Below are 17,613 nucleotides of genomic sequence, written 5' to 3' on the forward strand. Positions count from 1 at the left end.
ACAAAAGAAACTCTTTTTGCAAAGCCATCTTATTATTTTTAAGTCATTAGGTAACTATTTATAAATATGGACAGTATGGTGAAGTATTTTTGCCTAGCTTATACGGCAATTTATCCAGTAAAACATATTTTCCATCAGAATTTCTATCTGAAACTATAAGCAAAATAGGAAAGCATTTTTTAAAAAGTTCTGTATTACCAGCTAGAGCTATTCCTTTTAAAAATAAAAAGTTCTTTCTTGAAAGTAAATAGATTTACCACTGTTAACCAAGCATTTCAATAAATATTAACATCTGTCCTTACCATCTGGATCTACCTCTCTTGAAATTTTAAGTGCCTCTGATGTTGCCATATCTGTATTAGCAGCAGTGACAGCGAGGATAATGGAATTTGGATTACTGATGAATCGAAGAATGAGCTCTCTGATTTGAAGCTCAATATCTTTAGGTTGATCACCTACAGGCACCTGAACCAAACAGAGATGAGCAAGAAGTTAGTAATAAAAACTGACTCAGCTTTCCCCCCCATTTATTTAATCCAGAGATTATAGGAAGTACTCCGTTTACAGATAGTTAAAATTATATACTACAGTGGTATATATGAACTTGGTAATATGTGAAAGCCTCAAAATGAAACTTCCAAATATCAAGTTTACCATGTTAAAGATTGGTCAGTGTTAATTACCTAGAGACAAATTCATTCCTTCAATTAGCAAGTACTTATTGGCAGCCTACTGTATTTCAAACACTGTTCAACATACCAGGTTATGTCACAGTCATGAATAAAAAAAAAAGACGAAAATTCCTGCCTTCAAAGAGCTTATATTTTAGTTGTGAAAAGCAGATAATAAAAAACAAATATAACATTTAGGTAGTGGTAGGGCTCTGGAAGAAATAAAGCAGAACAGAATGATTAAACAAGGTTATACTTTTACCTAAATTGTATTGTGTTTTTAAATAAGAGTAATCAGGGAAGTCCTCACTCAGATAATGACATTTGAGAGAAAGAGCAGCAACTGAAGGAGATAAGAGAGGTACATATAGTTATCTAGGGAAGAACATTCCAGTAGTATGAACAATAAAGGGTAGAAGTTTGGAGCAGGAGTCAGGAGTAGAGTAACAGGGACAAATCAAATAGATACTTTAGATCTCTAAGAACTTAGGCTTTACTCTGAGTGAAATTGGAAGCCACTGGAGAGATTTTGAGCCAAGGAATGACACAATATAACTTTCACTTTAATAGCAGCACTCTGGCTGCTTAGTTAAGAATAGATTATGAGGAAGACCTACTAGGAGGCTATCTCAGTAATCTAGCTGAGATGATAGTGACTAGATCAGGATGGTAGCTATGAATGTGTAACACATGGTAACACAGAGTTCTGGATATATTTTAAAAGTAAGGAGAGCCAAGATGATTTGCTGACAGGAAGTACAGTGTGGGATGAGTGTTAAGGATTACTACAAACATTTTGGCTAAGCAACTGTTAAAAAAGAGTTGCCATTCATTGAAATGAGGAAGATTACAGAGGGATCAAGTCAGATTGAGAAATGGGTCAGGAATTTGGTATTAGACACAAGATTAAAAAACCTATTAGACTATAAAGTGTGTATGTCAAATAGAGAGTTGACTATGTAATTCTGGAGATGGATATACAAGTCTGGATATACTTGACTACTGTCAGCTTACAGGTATTAATGTATTTAAAGCTATAATATTGGATGAAATCATCAAGAGGCTAAGTGTACTCCCTTGACAAGAAGTCCAAAAACTGAGCTCTGGGACACTCACTAGGGTAGACATTGGGGAGATAAGAAACCAGCAAATGAGACTTTAAGGAGTGACCAGTGAAGTAAGGCTGTAGACTGTGATATCCTGGAAGCCAAGTCAAGAGTGTTCCTAAGGAGAAGGAAGGGCTCAACTATATCAAATGCTGCTAATAGATCACGTTGATTTAAAAAAAAAAAAAAAAAAAAGCTGGTTATTCTCATATGGAGTTAAGGAAAAACGCATTTGTTCAAGTGAAAACAAACATGACCAAGTCCACAATGAGTAACAATTATTCTTTACCTTGGTCATTCCTGGCAAATCCACAAGTGTCAGATTGACAACGTTGGGTGAAAAAATCTTAAGATGAATTGGTTCAGGGCTTACTCCCTAAAAAATAAATTTTAAAATCTCATATTAAAATCACATTGAAATTTCAATGAAATATGTTCAAGTAAACCTCATTTCATGTAGATAGATATTAGATGCTTTTAAATATGAATTAAACCATGATCCCTAAAACATTTCAATAATCAAAACCTAATGAAAAACATTGGAAAGTAATAAGGGTGCCAGCCAGGCATAAAGTATATTATAATCCTATCTCAAATCCTATACCAATAATGCCCACAATTTATTTCCATTATACTTACATTCTTTTCTCTTGATTCTAGGCAGATACCATTTCTTAAATATGTTCAATAGACTTAGTGCTGAACAAAAGAATAACATATCACTATCCAAATTTATGCGGTTCTTGAGCTTAGAAAGTGAGTTGTTAGGTAACAAGTTATCAAAATCAATTTGGTTCCTAATCTTTAAATATCAAGTGACAAGAGTATATATTGGAAGAGAATCCTCAGAAAATTTTTCTGGATCTTCAGATACCCGAATTCAAATACTAAAAATCTGGATAGTGTGAAACAGCCATATTTTCTCTTCCCTTTAATATGATTATTACACAGACTCTTCACTACTGGCCCTTTACAAGTTTTAGCGTTGAGTTAGCTATATGTAAAACGACACTTATAAAACATTCATAACTTGTCTTTTTACACGTCCTTCTTTATCCTTTAAAATATTTATCCACCTTATATCTTCCTTCCCACTGAAAATTCCAATTTCCCAGAGAGCTTTTCTGGAACATCCTTTACTCTGAATTCTCTGTACAATTACATTTACTCTGAATTCTCTGTATAATTACATTTATTATATTAGATTACTCTGAACTACTATGCTATTTTTATTTTTTTAAATATGTTATTACTGGTATTTTAGAGAAAGGGAGAAGGACAGATAGAAATGTTGATGAGAAACATCATCAATGGGCTGCCTCCTGCATACCCCCTTACTGGGGATTGAGACCAAAACCTGGGCATGTGCCCTGACCAGGAACTGACTGGTGAACTCTTGCTTCATGGGTTGACACGCAACCACTGAGCCACACTGGCTGGGCTACTTTTCTGTTTTTAAATACTCCAAAGTCATTACATGTTGATATTGGGTATACCTACCTTGTTTGCATACTTCTTTGTGTGGTATCATGTCCAACACAAAGCTTTTTCTAAAAGCTTTTACAACTCCAATCTCACAGATACTTTAAATCCTTCAAGGCATTATTTTGGACATATAGACCATTTAGATATTTTCACATATAAAACTACTTATTTAAATCAAAGTATCATTTACTTTATTATAAATATGATTTTGGAATGATTTTCCATAGATTTGAAGGTAGGGGACTTCTCACCTTTTGGACACTGAATGAGAAAACCTGCAAGGTAAGTCTATCATGTCCCCACCATAAATTATACATCTTGTATGTATATGGACTAGATCCCTCAGGACATACAGTTTAGTACAACTGAAAACTTTCCTTTTTGAGTCACCAATCACATCCACTCTAAATTCTAGTACTACGTAAACTTACGACCAATTCCCGAGTTCAGTAAATCCATGGGATTCTCAGGAAAGATAATTCAGACTGGTGTTATCATTAATATCCCAAAAGTCAAAATTATCCCCGATATAATTAAAGGACTGAGGACAAGCTAAACTAGTTTCCCGTTACTTCTTCTGCCTTCTATACAATTATTAGAAATTCAGGAACATATCGCAGCCGTAGCAGTAACTCAAAGATTACCAGCCTAGAGTTCAATAAGGAACAAAGCTGAGTCAATCACTAAAACACAGACAAATAGCCTGCATAAGCATGAAAAATTAACGTGGCTCCCAAAATGCCTTTCTGTCAGGAAATAGCCTCTCCAGCACAGTATCTGGCAAGTAAAAGGGCTCAATAAGTATTTGTTGAATATTAGTAGTAGGCTAGAGCCCACTTATAGGATTAAATGTGCCTCTGGGTATTTATAAGAATGGAGGTAAAAATAAAAAGGAAGGGAAAAGAGAGAAAGGTAATAGGAAAAAAGGAGAGAAACAGAAGCATTTAAGGAGGCAGTCTCATAGTGTCTAGTGTCAAGACTAATGATATCTTAGACACCTAATTTATCTTAAACTCTCTCAATCTTAGAAAATCAGAAAATATTCAGTTGCTAACATTACAATTGACTCTGGAACACGGGTTTGAACTGGTTCCACTTACATGTGGATTTTTTTTCAACTGACCTGTACAGTTAAAACCCATGTTTTTCAAGGGTCAACTCCATGGTTGGGAATCAGAATATGCAGAGTGCCGGGATTTTCCACTAATCCCACCATTGTTCAAGGGTCAACTGTACTTTTCATATTCACTGAAATAAAAATATTTATCTCTTTGCATTAAGCAAATCCAGCCTTACTCAAGAATAAGAAAAGAGCTCTTTAAAATATATGTATCTTGCCCAACCGATGTGGCTCAGACATTGAGCATCAACCCAGGCACGAAGAGATCACTGGTTCAATTCCTAGTCAGAGCACAGGCCCAGGATGCGGGCTCAATCCCCAATAGGGGATGTGTAGGAGGGAGCCAATAGATGATGTTTCTATCTATCTCTCTCCCTAAAAACCAATAAAGAGAAAATTTAAATAAATATATCTCATAAGTTATACAATGCTTCCTGAATTAAAGTACAATCAAACTATCAGAAAAAGATAACTTATTGTAGCAGTATTAAATGGAAAAATTATATAATAAAGTGGTATGTACATCACAAAATCAAGAATAAACATCTAAATGAAATATCTGACTATATAAAAGCTCTAAGAAACAAAATGGATTTTATGTAGTTTTAATATATTTATGAAAATACTCCATTAGTATCAAAGACCAGGATTATGAATTTACAATACTCACCACACATTATATACAAAATACTCTGAATGATAGATTTACTAATGTTTATACTTTCCAGCTCTAAAAGATACTTACCTTATTATTTCCTGAAATTCTCTCCGTTTCATTTTCAATTTCTTGTCGAATTTCATCAAAATCTGTGTAAAGCTAAAAATTATTGAAACAAAAAAGCATGACTTTCAAAATAAGATTAAAAGTTCTTAAGTGGGGGGTTGATAAATTTCAAGATGTTTACAGATCTGCTTTAGAGAATTAGTAAACAAATTCTAATATATACATATATTTTTCTGAGTCAAGGAGTCATAGTAGAGATTTTCAAGGCTCCCTGATTCCACAACAGTTAAGAATCTCCATATAAAAATAGTCACAGGGATATAAAGTACAGCATAGGGAATATAGGCAATAATATTGTAATAGTTATGTATGTGCCAGATGGGTACTAGACTGATTGTGGTGATCCCTTCATAAGGTATACAGATGTCTAATCACTATATTGCATGCCTGAAACTAATAAAATTTTGTACATCAACTATCATTTTTTTTTAATTCTTAAAGGAATCTCTAAATTAGAGAGAAGAGGGTTCAACTAGTGTTTTTCAAATAAACTACTATGATTAGAAATGTTACTAAGATAAACTTTATTTTACAAGCAACAGCTTCTTCAACATAACATGCCACAGTGCCAATGATAAGAAACCAAATTATCAACTACTTGTACAAAAAAATTTTTCAGCATGTTATTTCTTCATGATATTCTTTTGTCATTACCTTATTTTTGGTGTGAAGAAATTTACCCCACTCCTCTGCTTCAACTCCTGGAAAAAGAAAAGCTCCATTTATTGGAAACTATGGAAATTACTTTTTATCTTTATTTAGGAATCCAAAAACGCAACACAATATTACTGGTTCCTATTTTGCTACTAACTACAGCTTCACAAGTACTTTAGGATCTGCTGAATTAGCCTTTCACATTTTAAAAATGGTATCATGTATTTCAAAAACATGACTAATTTCAGATAAGAGTTGCTCACAGGTCATCCCACCATTTGAAATCTATATTTTATGAAAAAAATTGTTCACTTTTCTTCATATTTTATATTATAGTAAAAAGTACATTCTGTATTTTTAAATATCTTACACATAAAAGTAGGTTACCCAATCAAAGTGCTCAATTAAGTTAATGGCTTGAAAGAAGAAAAATTAAGAATCTTACTGAGTAATGCAAAAAAGCATATATAATAGATTTACACAAATAACTTACGGTAAAAATTTGCAATATGTGAATGAAACAGCTAACTTTTCAACCCGTTTTTATTTTTTTTTAACTTGGCTTCCCATTGGTTACCTATAAAGTCACAATTTGTTCTTACTATAAAGAACTCTCTCAGGAGTATGAAACTATTGTGTAAAAATTTATATGCACTTTCAATGTGAATTTTTCCCTTCGGAGCCAAGACTACATTTCTAGGCTTGAAAGTAGGAAAGAAATGAAATAGAGGGGAAAGGGGGCACCCCAGCATATGCATTGTATGGAGTTGCTCCACTCCATTAGTTTCCAATAATAAGTCTGTTTCTCCTACACTTGCTTAAAAAAAAAAAAAAAAAAAGGAAAATATATTCACTGTAAGTACTGTTTGAGTGGTCTAAAACCTAACAAGTTTTGCTTTATGTTTCCCAAGAAGCTAGAAATGTTTAATTGTAAAAAGGTAAACTAACTTTACCTCCCCCAAGCACAGCTATTCTGCTTTGTCAAATTCAGAGTTTTAAATGTTAATGACTGAGTTTATGAATAAGGCATATCAGCCACCTGAAATCAAAATAAAAATGACCGTAAGATCTTTAAATAAATATTTATTGAGGGAAAAGTGGATCAATTCTTTGGTGAAATAAAGGTAAATAAAACTGGATCCTTTTTACAAGTAAAATGCTCACCTACTTGAAGCTTAGTACCTTCTTCCAAGAAGTCTCAATGGAGGACTGGAGTAATCTAGGTGAACAGAACTCACAGAGGCAGGTACTACATACCAAATGGGTGTTTTGAATTTACCTTATATTATAAAGGCCTGGCTTCACAAGCATGTTTTTTAAATTAAAAATGCAATGCATTCACCATATAAAAAAAAAAGCCTTCAATCTGATGAAATGCCAAAAGGTAACAAGAGCCACTAAAACCTGCAACAATCAATGTGGATAAGCAAATAAAAACAGAAGAAAAAAAATGCGCACAGCCTGTAAGAGTACATAAGCACACATGCAGGCATAATAGAAAAAGAAGGGCCAAAAACAAATCGATAAAGGAAACCTTTAGAAAGGTGTCTTGAGTTTTTCCATGTAGCAGGGTCTGTAGTTAAAGAGAAACAGCACAGAATGGTAAGTTTAGTGCTTATCCCTAATATTTTAAACCTTTTTAAAAAATGTGCAGAAACCGGAATATATTTCAAATTCTCGTAGTATTCAATTATTCAAAATTTACAACTATATAATTTTCATTATAACTAATTCTAGTTAGAGGGATGTATATAATATTTTAAGTGATATAAATGAACATGTTGTATGCCATAATTTATTTTTATTTTCCATTACAACTAATTATGTCACTTCTGGTTTCTAATTCTAACATAAATGGATTAAAAATAATTTACTATTCAAAAATTTGCCTTAGAAATTTGATAACTGACTATGGAAAAAAAATAAATTACCTGGTCAAAAAGGATCTATAAAATATACCAAACACATCTTTCAAAACTTTAAGAGCAAGTAAATATGCTTGTATATATTCATTAAGATTGAGCTTTACAAGGGATTGTTCTTTGAAATGTATATTGAATTTAACAGAATACCACAAAAACAATTTGGTCTTCAATCAGCATGTTACTTTTGGATTTTGTCTAAAAGGAAATCTTCTTTGGGAAAGCATGATTTTTTTCTTACAGTTTAATTTTGTTTTTATTAAGATTTTATCAGAAAATTCTTTTACACTGGCAGAAGTGGGGGACAAGCTGAAAAATACTATAAATCTATATACTGACACCTCAGTTAGCCTATGTAATTATCAGAATGAAGGATTTCATGTTAAGTAAATTTTCCTGATAATCAAACATTAAAATTTTATTAAAGCCAGCTTTGCTGACCTCTATCTAAAATGGATTATATTGCTCCTCCTAAATTTAACTCTTATTGATAACTTAAGCCTTTGTTACATAACAAAGCCCTCTGAGGCTATAATCTCTGTACAAAATGGTAAGATACTTTTTTCCTCTTTTGAAGTTCTTCTATGTTTTCCTCCCTTTCTCCTCTCTGTCAGGCTGTCAGTGGTTCATACTCCTCTGGCTGTTTTTCTGCGTCATTCTTTCTAATATCCTCTGGGTTAGTTAGAATGGTTTATGACTAGATAAAATTGTTTATCCTGAGGATAAAGAGGCTCTAAGGAGAAACTAAAGAACTATCCTAATATTAATAAGACACATGAAATTTAGTACTCAAAATTTATTAAATCTATTTTGTGTTCTGAGTAGCTGAGTTGTCATTTTAAGTGAGGTTTTATCTTCTTATATAAAAAAATAAGCACTAAGCTTGGAAAATATATGTATATGCAGGTAAAGATATGCAGATTTACTGGCCAACCACCAAGAAGAGACATCAACAAAACAGTGGACATACAAGCAAAGAGTGAGAAACTAACACTTCTATAGCTGAAATGCACACCCTTTTCTAGAAACACTGCCACATCAGCAAGTGGTTTCTGAGAGACAGGTTTATCATCTGCCTTTTTCTAGGTGACTGAAGAAAGTTAAAAGAAAGACATCTAATGAATGCCATATAGTACATTAACCCTTTGCACTCGCTTGCTTTTTTCTTGATTCCTTTATTCTACTCGGGATTTAATTTTTTAAATACCCCAGATTTTACAAAGCGCGGCAGTAGAATAAAAAACTGGAGTTTCTTTTCATACAAACTTATTTATTTGGATTTTTTTAATATTTCAAATTATTGATACATTCAATACAATTCGACATACGAGCTGCTATCGATGCTAACCGTGTCGAGTCACACTCGACATCCGAGTGCAAAAGGTTAAAATTTTAGTTTAAGGTATTTGGCAAATTTGATTTAACAAGTTAGTAGAAATAAAATTTTAAAGTGTTATTCTATATATTTGAAACTAGACAATAAATTAGTGCAAAATGATTAAATTCAGGTCCAGAATTTCAATAAGAATATATAAAAATACAAAGTAATGAATAATATACCAAGAAGTTACCTAATAAATTAAAGGTTCCTACATATCCTTGGGCAGTCTATCCCAAAAAAATTACTGTTAATTAATATCTACAACTTCATTAACTTGCTTCAGTGATTAACTTCCTATAGTCATTATAAATGTTCATGACAGGACTCTCTTTCCCTGGGGGTAAGGGCCAAGCTACCACCACCAATGCTCCTATAATAAGAAAAAAAATTCAGATACAGAAATTAAAGTAACTTCAATTTCATCAATACTATCATCTTAGATCAGACACAGAAAGTAGGATGAAATTGCCCTAAAGACAGATGTCTGCAGATGAACAACAAACATGGTGCTCTGCTGCAAATGTCATTTAATACTTAAAGCTACTTTACAGACTTTTAAAATTTAACAGTCTGAACCAAACACTGAACTAAAAAAGGAAGGTTAAATATATTACTCTCATCAAACATCCCAAAGTTCACTAATATAAATGATTAATATAGGATACATATTTAATAAGTAATTTAAAATCTGCTGATGGACACAGACAGCATTTCTTAAATATTTAGTTTAATCAAAGAAGTGTAATAAAGGACAGTGCATATTTTCTTGTCTTAGTAATCCAAATTTACTATTTGGGGGAGGGTGATCTAAAAATCAAAACAGTATGTTCAATATAGGTAAACCTTAGCAAGAGAAGGATAGTAAAAAAATAATTTAAAAAATTAAAACTTTCTAAAAATAATCATCTTATTGAAGGGCAAAAGATTCAAACATAGCAGGCACATTGGTAAGATCAGAAAAGTAAAGGTAAGATAACACTGCTATGCTGAAAAGCAAAGTCATTTAAAATAAAAATCTTTAAACTACCATCTAAATTATTTAAATTCTAAATCGAAGTATAAAAAGCAAAAACATTGTTTTAAATGCTAGGAAAAAAGTTTAAAACACTCAAGACAAAAACTTTTTCTTTAGAAGAACTGATTTCTGTTTGCTGAGTTTCTCACTAAATCCTCCATTAAACAGCATTAACAACAGTTTACTAAGCTGAATAACAAAAAGGTACTATTCCAAACAAGTTTACTATCCTCCTCAAAACAACAAAAATTACTCTTCTTTTTCATGAGGAAAGATGTATACCACTTCTCTTCACAGGACTTCTGATTCTGCTACAGCCACTAATTTCTACCTGTCTAATCAATTCATGGCTTTAAGATTTGACCCAAAATAATAATAATTCTTATTCCAATTCTAAAATTTACCATTTTCTTCTCCTGTTGTTTTTCGTTGATCTTCAGGTGAAACATGGACTAGCTGCAGAATGAGAGGTCTCCGGGTGACAATACCAGTGCCTCTGGGAAGCAGGTCCCTCCCCACTAGGCTCTCTAGCACTGAGCTCTTTCCACTGCTCTGAAAACAGAATACATAAGAGCAAAATGAGTTCCTTAACAGATTTATTTATAACTCAGTAAGACTACATAAATGTAGCAGCATACACAAAATTATTTTAAAGAAAAAATGATTGCCAAGACTTTTAAATGAAAATTGTTACATTTTCTATTATATATTTATTTCTTTAACATAAAAAATACACAAAGAATAAAGAAGTCTCACTCCCCCATAATTTTCCTACCTTTCTGACAGTCTCCCAAATGTTGGTATAAATAAAATTATGTCCATAATATGTAGATATTTTACTTTAAATGGGGTAGTACCATATGTATTTTTATCTAACCTGCTTTTATTTTATATAATAATCAGAGATACCATTTTATATCAATATATTAACTACTGTGTTTAACAGTTAAATATATTCTACTTATATAAAATCAAACCCCAATCGATGGACATTTAAATGGTTTTTGCTACTACTAACCATGCTGCAAAGTATGATTTGTACATGTAACCTTACTCACTTCTATTACCTCATTAAATTTACTTCATTTAATGAAACTGCTGTGATTAAATATCACACACATTTTGAGCAATCACAGATACTGCCAGGCTGCACACATGAAGGCAGGCACCGAGCTATATTTTTCCATTGAATGTGTTACATCCCCATCAGCACTGAGCACTGTCTTTGCTACTTTTCTAGATGAACACTGACGGCTTATTTAAATTTGCGTTACTTCATTATTCAAGTCAAGCATCATTTTGTGAAGGGCTATCTGTATTTCTCTTTCGGTGATTTGCTTGTTCAAATGCTGGCATTTTATCTGTTTTTTATTAGTTTTACAAAGCTCTTTAGCCATATAAGTATTTCATTTTTTACTGTTTTTAATATTTCCCCCAACTTCTTATTTTGAACATTTCAAAGCCACAAAGGAGTTTCAAGATAAAAAGCAGTGAATACCATATACCTTAACAAAGATGCACTAATTATGAACACTGGTACATTTACTTTGTCTCTTATTTGCACACATACTTTTTCTTTTGCTGTCCCCTTTGACAGTTACATATATCATGACACTTCATCCCTAAATATTGAAGCATATCTCCTAAGAACAAGGGCATTCTACTATATAACCACAATTTAATGATCACACTCAGAAAACAATGTAAATACAACACATCAGGTCCTTGAATAATGTCATTTCGTTAAACAGCATCTATACTAATAAAAGGGTAACATGCTAATTAGACTGGGAGATCTTCCAGACGTCCTACAAAGCCAAAGCCACAGCGGCTGCCTGAGACTCAGGCAAGCCACGGATGGCGACTGCCGATGCCCAGGGCCGGCCCAAGGCTCAGGGAAGCCGGGGATGGTGGCTGCAAGCTCAGGCAAGCCTCGGATTGCGGCTGCCCAGCCGCCCAGGGGCGGCCTGAGGCTCAGAAAAGCCACCAATGGCAGCTGCCCAGCGGCCTGAGGCTCAGTTAAGGGGCGATCAGGCCAGCAGGGGAGCCATTAGGGGCATCAGGCTGGCAGGCAGAGGTGGTTAGGGGTGATCAGGCAGGCAGGTAGGCAAGTGGTTAGGAGCCAGTGGTCCCGGATTGCGAGAGGGATGTCCGAGGGGTCCCGGATTGGAGAGGGTGCGGGCTGGGCTGAGGGACTCCCCTCAGTGCACAAATTTCGTGCACCGGGCCCCTAGTTTCATTATAACATTGATGAGATAACAGAGGAACTTACTCTTGTTTAAATCAATTAGCCTATGGTAAAATTGGTTTCATTATGTCATTTTCTTAACATCAAAGAACCTATCAAGGACATTAAGTGAGGACTTACTGTTCTAATAAACGGCAGAAAATCAAACACTATATAAACCCTGTGTATTATATATTTTAAATGTTTATATTTTTCTGTTTTTCTTAACTTTGTAATTAATGTTTTTCTGTACTGTATATTTTCTTAGTAGCCAAAAGTAGTACTTCTTTTAATTTCATACTTTCTACCAACTCAAGATCCTAAATCAGAAAGGGTCTATAGAAAGCAGATGGCCCACTTAGGTTAACTTAAGGAGGGTTATTTACAAGTGGACTATTTACAAAGCTGTCAATAAGGCTTAGGAGAATCTCAAAGGCTGAGTGCAATAACCCAGGCTAGTAACAAAGGCAGCGCCCTTGCAAGGAATAGGACTTTCAGAAGAGGGAGAGCCAGACTATGGAACCTACATACAGAAATGAGCCAGGGGAATAAATACCCCAACTTTAGTCTCCTTCTTTCTCCAATTCTTGCCAGGGCTCTCCATTTCCAAATCCAATCAGAAGCCAGAGGACATAGGGGCCCATTCATGTTGTTCAGAAAAGTCTCACATGACATAACAGGATATGGAGGCCCATATTGAAGATTATGCAGTATAACTAATATTGCTATGTTTTGGTATCCAGGTTTATCCCTCTCATTAAATAAAATGGTGCTTTCCATCACTTTTTTTCTGTACTTTGCATTAACTTAAACAACATGGAAATGTCCTGTTCTTTATGTTTGATAAACCTGTACATAAAAATCATCTAATTCTCTTGGACTTTTTAGTTATGGATATTACTGCTTAGAAATTTTTGTTAGAAATTATTCATTTTTCTTATTTCTAATATTTTGTCTTTGTTTGTTTTTGCTCTAACCAAATTTTTAAATGACCATTAAACTGATTTAGTCATATCTGTATTTAATTGATTTCATTTTGTAATTTTTTTATGGCTTAGGTGCATTTTATTGTGTTGTGGTTTTTTTTTTTTGTAAATTTTTAATACTGTTAATTTCCTCCTCCCCCTCTTCTCTCCCCCTTCCTTACCTTCCTCTTCCTCCTTCTTCTGGTGTAGATGTATTATTTATCCAGTCTTTTTTTTTTTTTAATATATTTCATTGATTTTTTACAGAGAGGAAGGGAGAGGGATAGAGAGTTAGAAACATGGATGAGAGAGAAACATCGATCAGCTGCCTCCTGCACTCCCCCTACTGAGTATGTGCCTGCAAGCATGGTACATGCCCTGACAGGAATCGAACCTGGGACCCTTGAGTCCACAGGCCGACGCTCTATCCACTGAGCCAAACCGGTTAGAGCTAGTCTCCTTTTTTAAAATTGCAGGAGTTAAATGTTTAGCTTATTTTCTCTATCTGAGCTACCAACACTTGCCCCGCCCACCCTATACACACACATCCCCCAATCTGAGTCGCCTCTATCCTGTCTTCTATTCTGATATGGTGATTCTCAAGGACACAGTTTATGACAAATTAGAATAGCACAATTACTCATTTGCTTTTTATGTCACATTACACAGTCTCCAAATAATACCAATACTACCACTGCCAATATGATTACTAAAAATAGTTTTTTAAATGTTTTGAATATGATCTCTCCATTCTCCTTCCCACCTCTTTACAAACCATACTTTTTTTAACCCTCATTTCATCTTGGTTGTCTAACTATATGTGCAATGCTAACAATCAGTCCTTACGTTAATGTCTCTCTAGTTATTTGACTCCCTGAACCTTGTTCTCTAGAAGGTTCCTCAGGAAAGGATGATGGAAACAAAAGTTTTAGCACACTAATGACAGTTTGTGACTTTTACACTTAAAATTCAGTTTGGATATATGTAAAATCTTGAGCTCATGTTTCTTGAGTATCTTAAATATGCAATTCCATATTAAATTATGTCCTCTCATAAATTCTCTCATAATATTTCTTCTCTCATAAACTGTTACTGTATAAAGGTATAATAATCTGATTTTCCTTCCCGTATGACGTATGTGACTTATGCCTGAATGTCTGATTTTTATTTTTCCTTGAATGTCTAATAATTTTAATAGACTGTGTGCTGGTCTTCATCTCACAAAGAATACTTTTTAAAGTTCTCTCCTGAATTCTGTATTGACTGCATTTTGTTATTCTGATTATCTCCTTTATGGCTACTGATTTTCAGTTGTACATTTTTCCGTATCTACATACTAGATTTTTTTAATGACGGGTTGTTATGGACTGAATTGTATTACTCCAGAATTCATTTATTAAAGCCCTATCAACCCCCTCCCCTCAGAATGTGTACCTCAAAAGGTTTTTTACGACAGAGCCTTTAAAGAGGTGATTAGATTAAAACAAGGCCATTATGATAGGTCCTAATTCAACCTGACAGGTGTCCTTACCAAAGAGGAAATTTGAACACACATAGGCAGCCATTTGCAAGCAAAAGAGAGGCCTCAGAAGAAACTGGACCTGCCAACACCTTGATGTTGAACTTCTAGCCTTCAAAACGGTAAGAAAATAAATTTTTGTTATTTAAGCTACCCAGTCTGTATGGTATTTTTTATGGCAGCCCTGACAAATGAACACAGGGTTTACAAACTCAATTACCCACACAAGCAATTTTTAAACATTGGCAACTAATACATTTTTTTAAATATCTATTTATATATATATATAAATATATATATATATAAAAGGCTAATATGCTAAGTGTCCCTCCTACCATCCAACCGGTAGCTATGATGCACACTGACCACCAGGGGGCAGACACTCAACACAGGAGCTGCCAAGCTGCAGTGACTTGGCTGTGGTGGTTCTCAGGTGACGCACCCCAAAACCAGAGAGGAGGGAGCCCGATTCCTCACGGGGCCGCACAATTCCACCTTCGGCCGTGGGTTATGCTGTCACTGGGGCACTCTCAGCCCTGAATCTGGATTACTGCACACTTGTGTTTGCGTTCCACACCCTGTACAATAGCAACTTTGCAGAGTGCTCTCTCACACTCTGGGACCCCTCAGGAGATGTTGGAAAGCTGGTTTTGACCTGATCCCTGCAGGCCAGGCCAAGGGACCCCATCTGCTGGAGGGACCCCACTCTCCACAGATGCCAGAGAGAGACCACGGGAAGTTGGCTCCAGGGTGTGTCCGGTCCGTCTCACCCAGTCCCACCCCGCCAACCACCTTCTAATTAATTTCCTTCCAATGTGCATGAATTCATGCACTGGGTCACTAGTATATTATATGCATCAGTTCCTGTTCAAAATAGCAAGTAGGAGGATCCTCAACTCACATCCTATCACACACACACACCAAATCTACAGCTACAACCAAACCACTCCCTCTGAAAGAAACTCAAAAACTGAGTGATACACATCGGGCAAAAGGCAAAAGCCTACACTGAAATGGGTAGGAGAGGTTGACACGATTTTGCCATAAACCCCACCCCAGGTGCAGTGACCCACAATATGGAGGAAACTAAGAATACCCACATTCTTCCTGAGGAACAAAGGGTATGAGCTTCACATCTGGTACCCCAACTTCTAAGATCTACACCTTTGAAAGCCAATAGAGATTGTGTCCATAAGACCCACAAGGCTTTAGTGAACAGATAAACAGTTCTTAAAGGGCTCATGCAGGCTCACCATACCCCCTCCCCGGCACAGCGCAGAGTGGACAGAAATGCCCATCTCCCGGTCTTCCCCAGAAAAAGCTGTTTATATATACTTTAAAAGCTGCTGCCTGAGGGTTCAGCTTCCAATGAGCTTGAACCGAGATGCTAAGATCCTCCTCTTTGACACTGACAGATCTTGGCATACCCTCAACTCCTGGGAGCCACTAAGAAAAAAGGTAGGCTGCTTGGACAATCACAAAGGTTTGAGAGACAAGATCTAGGGCAGAGTTGAACAATAAGGTACATCTCATACACAAGGCCACTCTTTCAAGACTGGGAGAGTTGGTTATTTTATCTAGTTTATAATAACAAACAGAGAATCAGGGAAAATAAAGAAATAAAGGAATGTGTTCCAAAGAGAAAAAGAAAAAAACAAGATAAAACTTAAGAAAAAAAAATAATGAAATTAAGATAAGTGATTTATCTGATAAGAGTTAAAAACAATGGCTATAAATTTGCACGATGAACTCGAGAGAATGTATAAAGATAAATTTTCAACAAACAAAATATAAGAAAGTAACAGAAATTACAGAGCTGAATACAATAAATGAACTGGAAAATAGAAGGGATCAACAACAGACTAGATAAAGCAGAAGAATCGGTGAACTCTAAGACAGTGCAGTGGATCTCATCCAATTAGACCCCCCAAAAAGTAAGAGTTAAGATAGCTTAAAGAACTTATGGGACAACATCAAGTGGACCAACATTAGTATTATAGGGATCCCAGAAGAAAAAGAGAAAGAAAGAGGCAGAAAACTAATTTGAAGAAATGATGGCTGATAATTTCCCTAACTTGGAAACAAACATCCAAATCCAGAAAGCCAAGGGAGTTTCAAATAAGAAGAACCCAAAAAGACTCAAACTAAGACACATTACTAGTATAATTAAAATTTCAAAAATTAACCTTTGCACTCGCTTGCTTTTTTCTCGATTCCTTTATTCTAATGCTAACGGTGTCGAGTCACACTCGACATCCGAGTGCAAAAGGTTAAAGACAAGAAGAGAATCTCAAAAGCAGCAAGAGAAAGACTTCTTGCGTATAAAGTAAGCCCCGTAAGACAGATTTTTTCAATGGAAACTTTTTAAGCCAGAGGGAGTGGCATATTTAAAGTGCTAAGAGTTTTGTTTTTTTTTTTTTAAACTGCCAACCAAGAACACTTTACCTAGCAAAGCTATCCTTCAGTAATGAAGGAATTTTGAGATAAGCAAAAGCTTAAGAAGTTCATCACTACTAGAGAGGCCTTACAAGAAATGTTCAAGGGACTTCTTTAAGCTGAAATGGAAGCATGTAATTAGTAACAAGAAGACATATGAAAGTATAAATTTCACTGGCAATGGTAAATATTGTGAAAACTCAGGAAAATCTAATGTGGTAGGTTCATCACTTCTAAATTTAGTAAGAAGGTTAAAATGTAAAAGTAGTAAAATTAACTGACAACAATAATTTATTAATGATACACAAGATAAAAAGATGTAAACTGT

The 17,613-nt window shown here is 34.7% G+C and overlaps 1 protein-coding gene across 9 annotated transcripts in view; it reads right to left on the bottom strand.

The window, feature by feature from the left end:
* The window catches only part of DNM1L (dynamin 1 like), a 47,956-nt gene that overhangs the window by 16,414 nt on the left and 13,929 nt on the right, over window positions 1-17,613 (bottom strand). For 4 of the 9 annotated variants that reach the window (XM_008140543.3, XM_028144148.2, XM_008140540.3 and 1 more), the window contains exons 2-7: window positions 10,543-10,690; window positions 7,355-7,393; window positions 5,821-5,867; window positions 5,128-5,199; window positions 2,067-2,153; window positions 303-465 (exon numbers count right to left, since the gene is read on the bottom strand). In XM_008140543.3, the coding sequence (XP_008138765.1) occupies window positions 303-465; window positions 2,067-2,153; window positions 5,128-5,199; window positions 5,821-5,867; window positions 7,355-7,393; window positions 10,543-10,690 (556 nt within the window). Of the gene's footprint in view, window positions 1-302; window positions 466-2,066; window positions 2,154-5,127; window positions 5,200-5,820; window positions 5,868-7,354; window positions 7,394-10,542; window positions 10,691-17,613 lie in introns of those variants that run through there. The other 5 variants (XM_008140545.3, XM_008140544.3, XM_008140542.3 and 2 more) reach the window with 2 other exon arrangements.

Source organism: Eptesicus fuscus, chromosome 7, assembly GCF_027574615.1.
Source record: "Eptesicus fuscus isolate TK198812 chromosome 7, DD_ASM_mEF_20220401, whole genome shotgun sequence".
In the NCBI taxonomy this organism is placed as follows: Eukaryota; Metazoa; Chordata; class Mammalia; order Chiroptera; family Vespertilionidae; genus Eptesicus; species Eptesicus fuscus.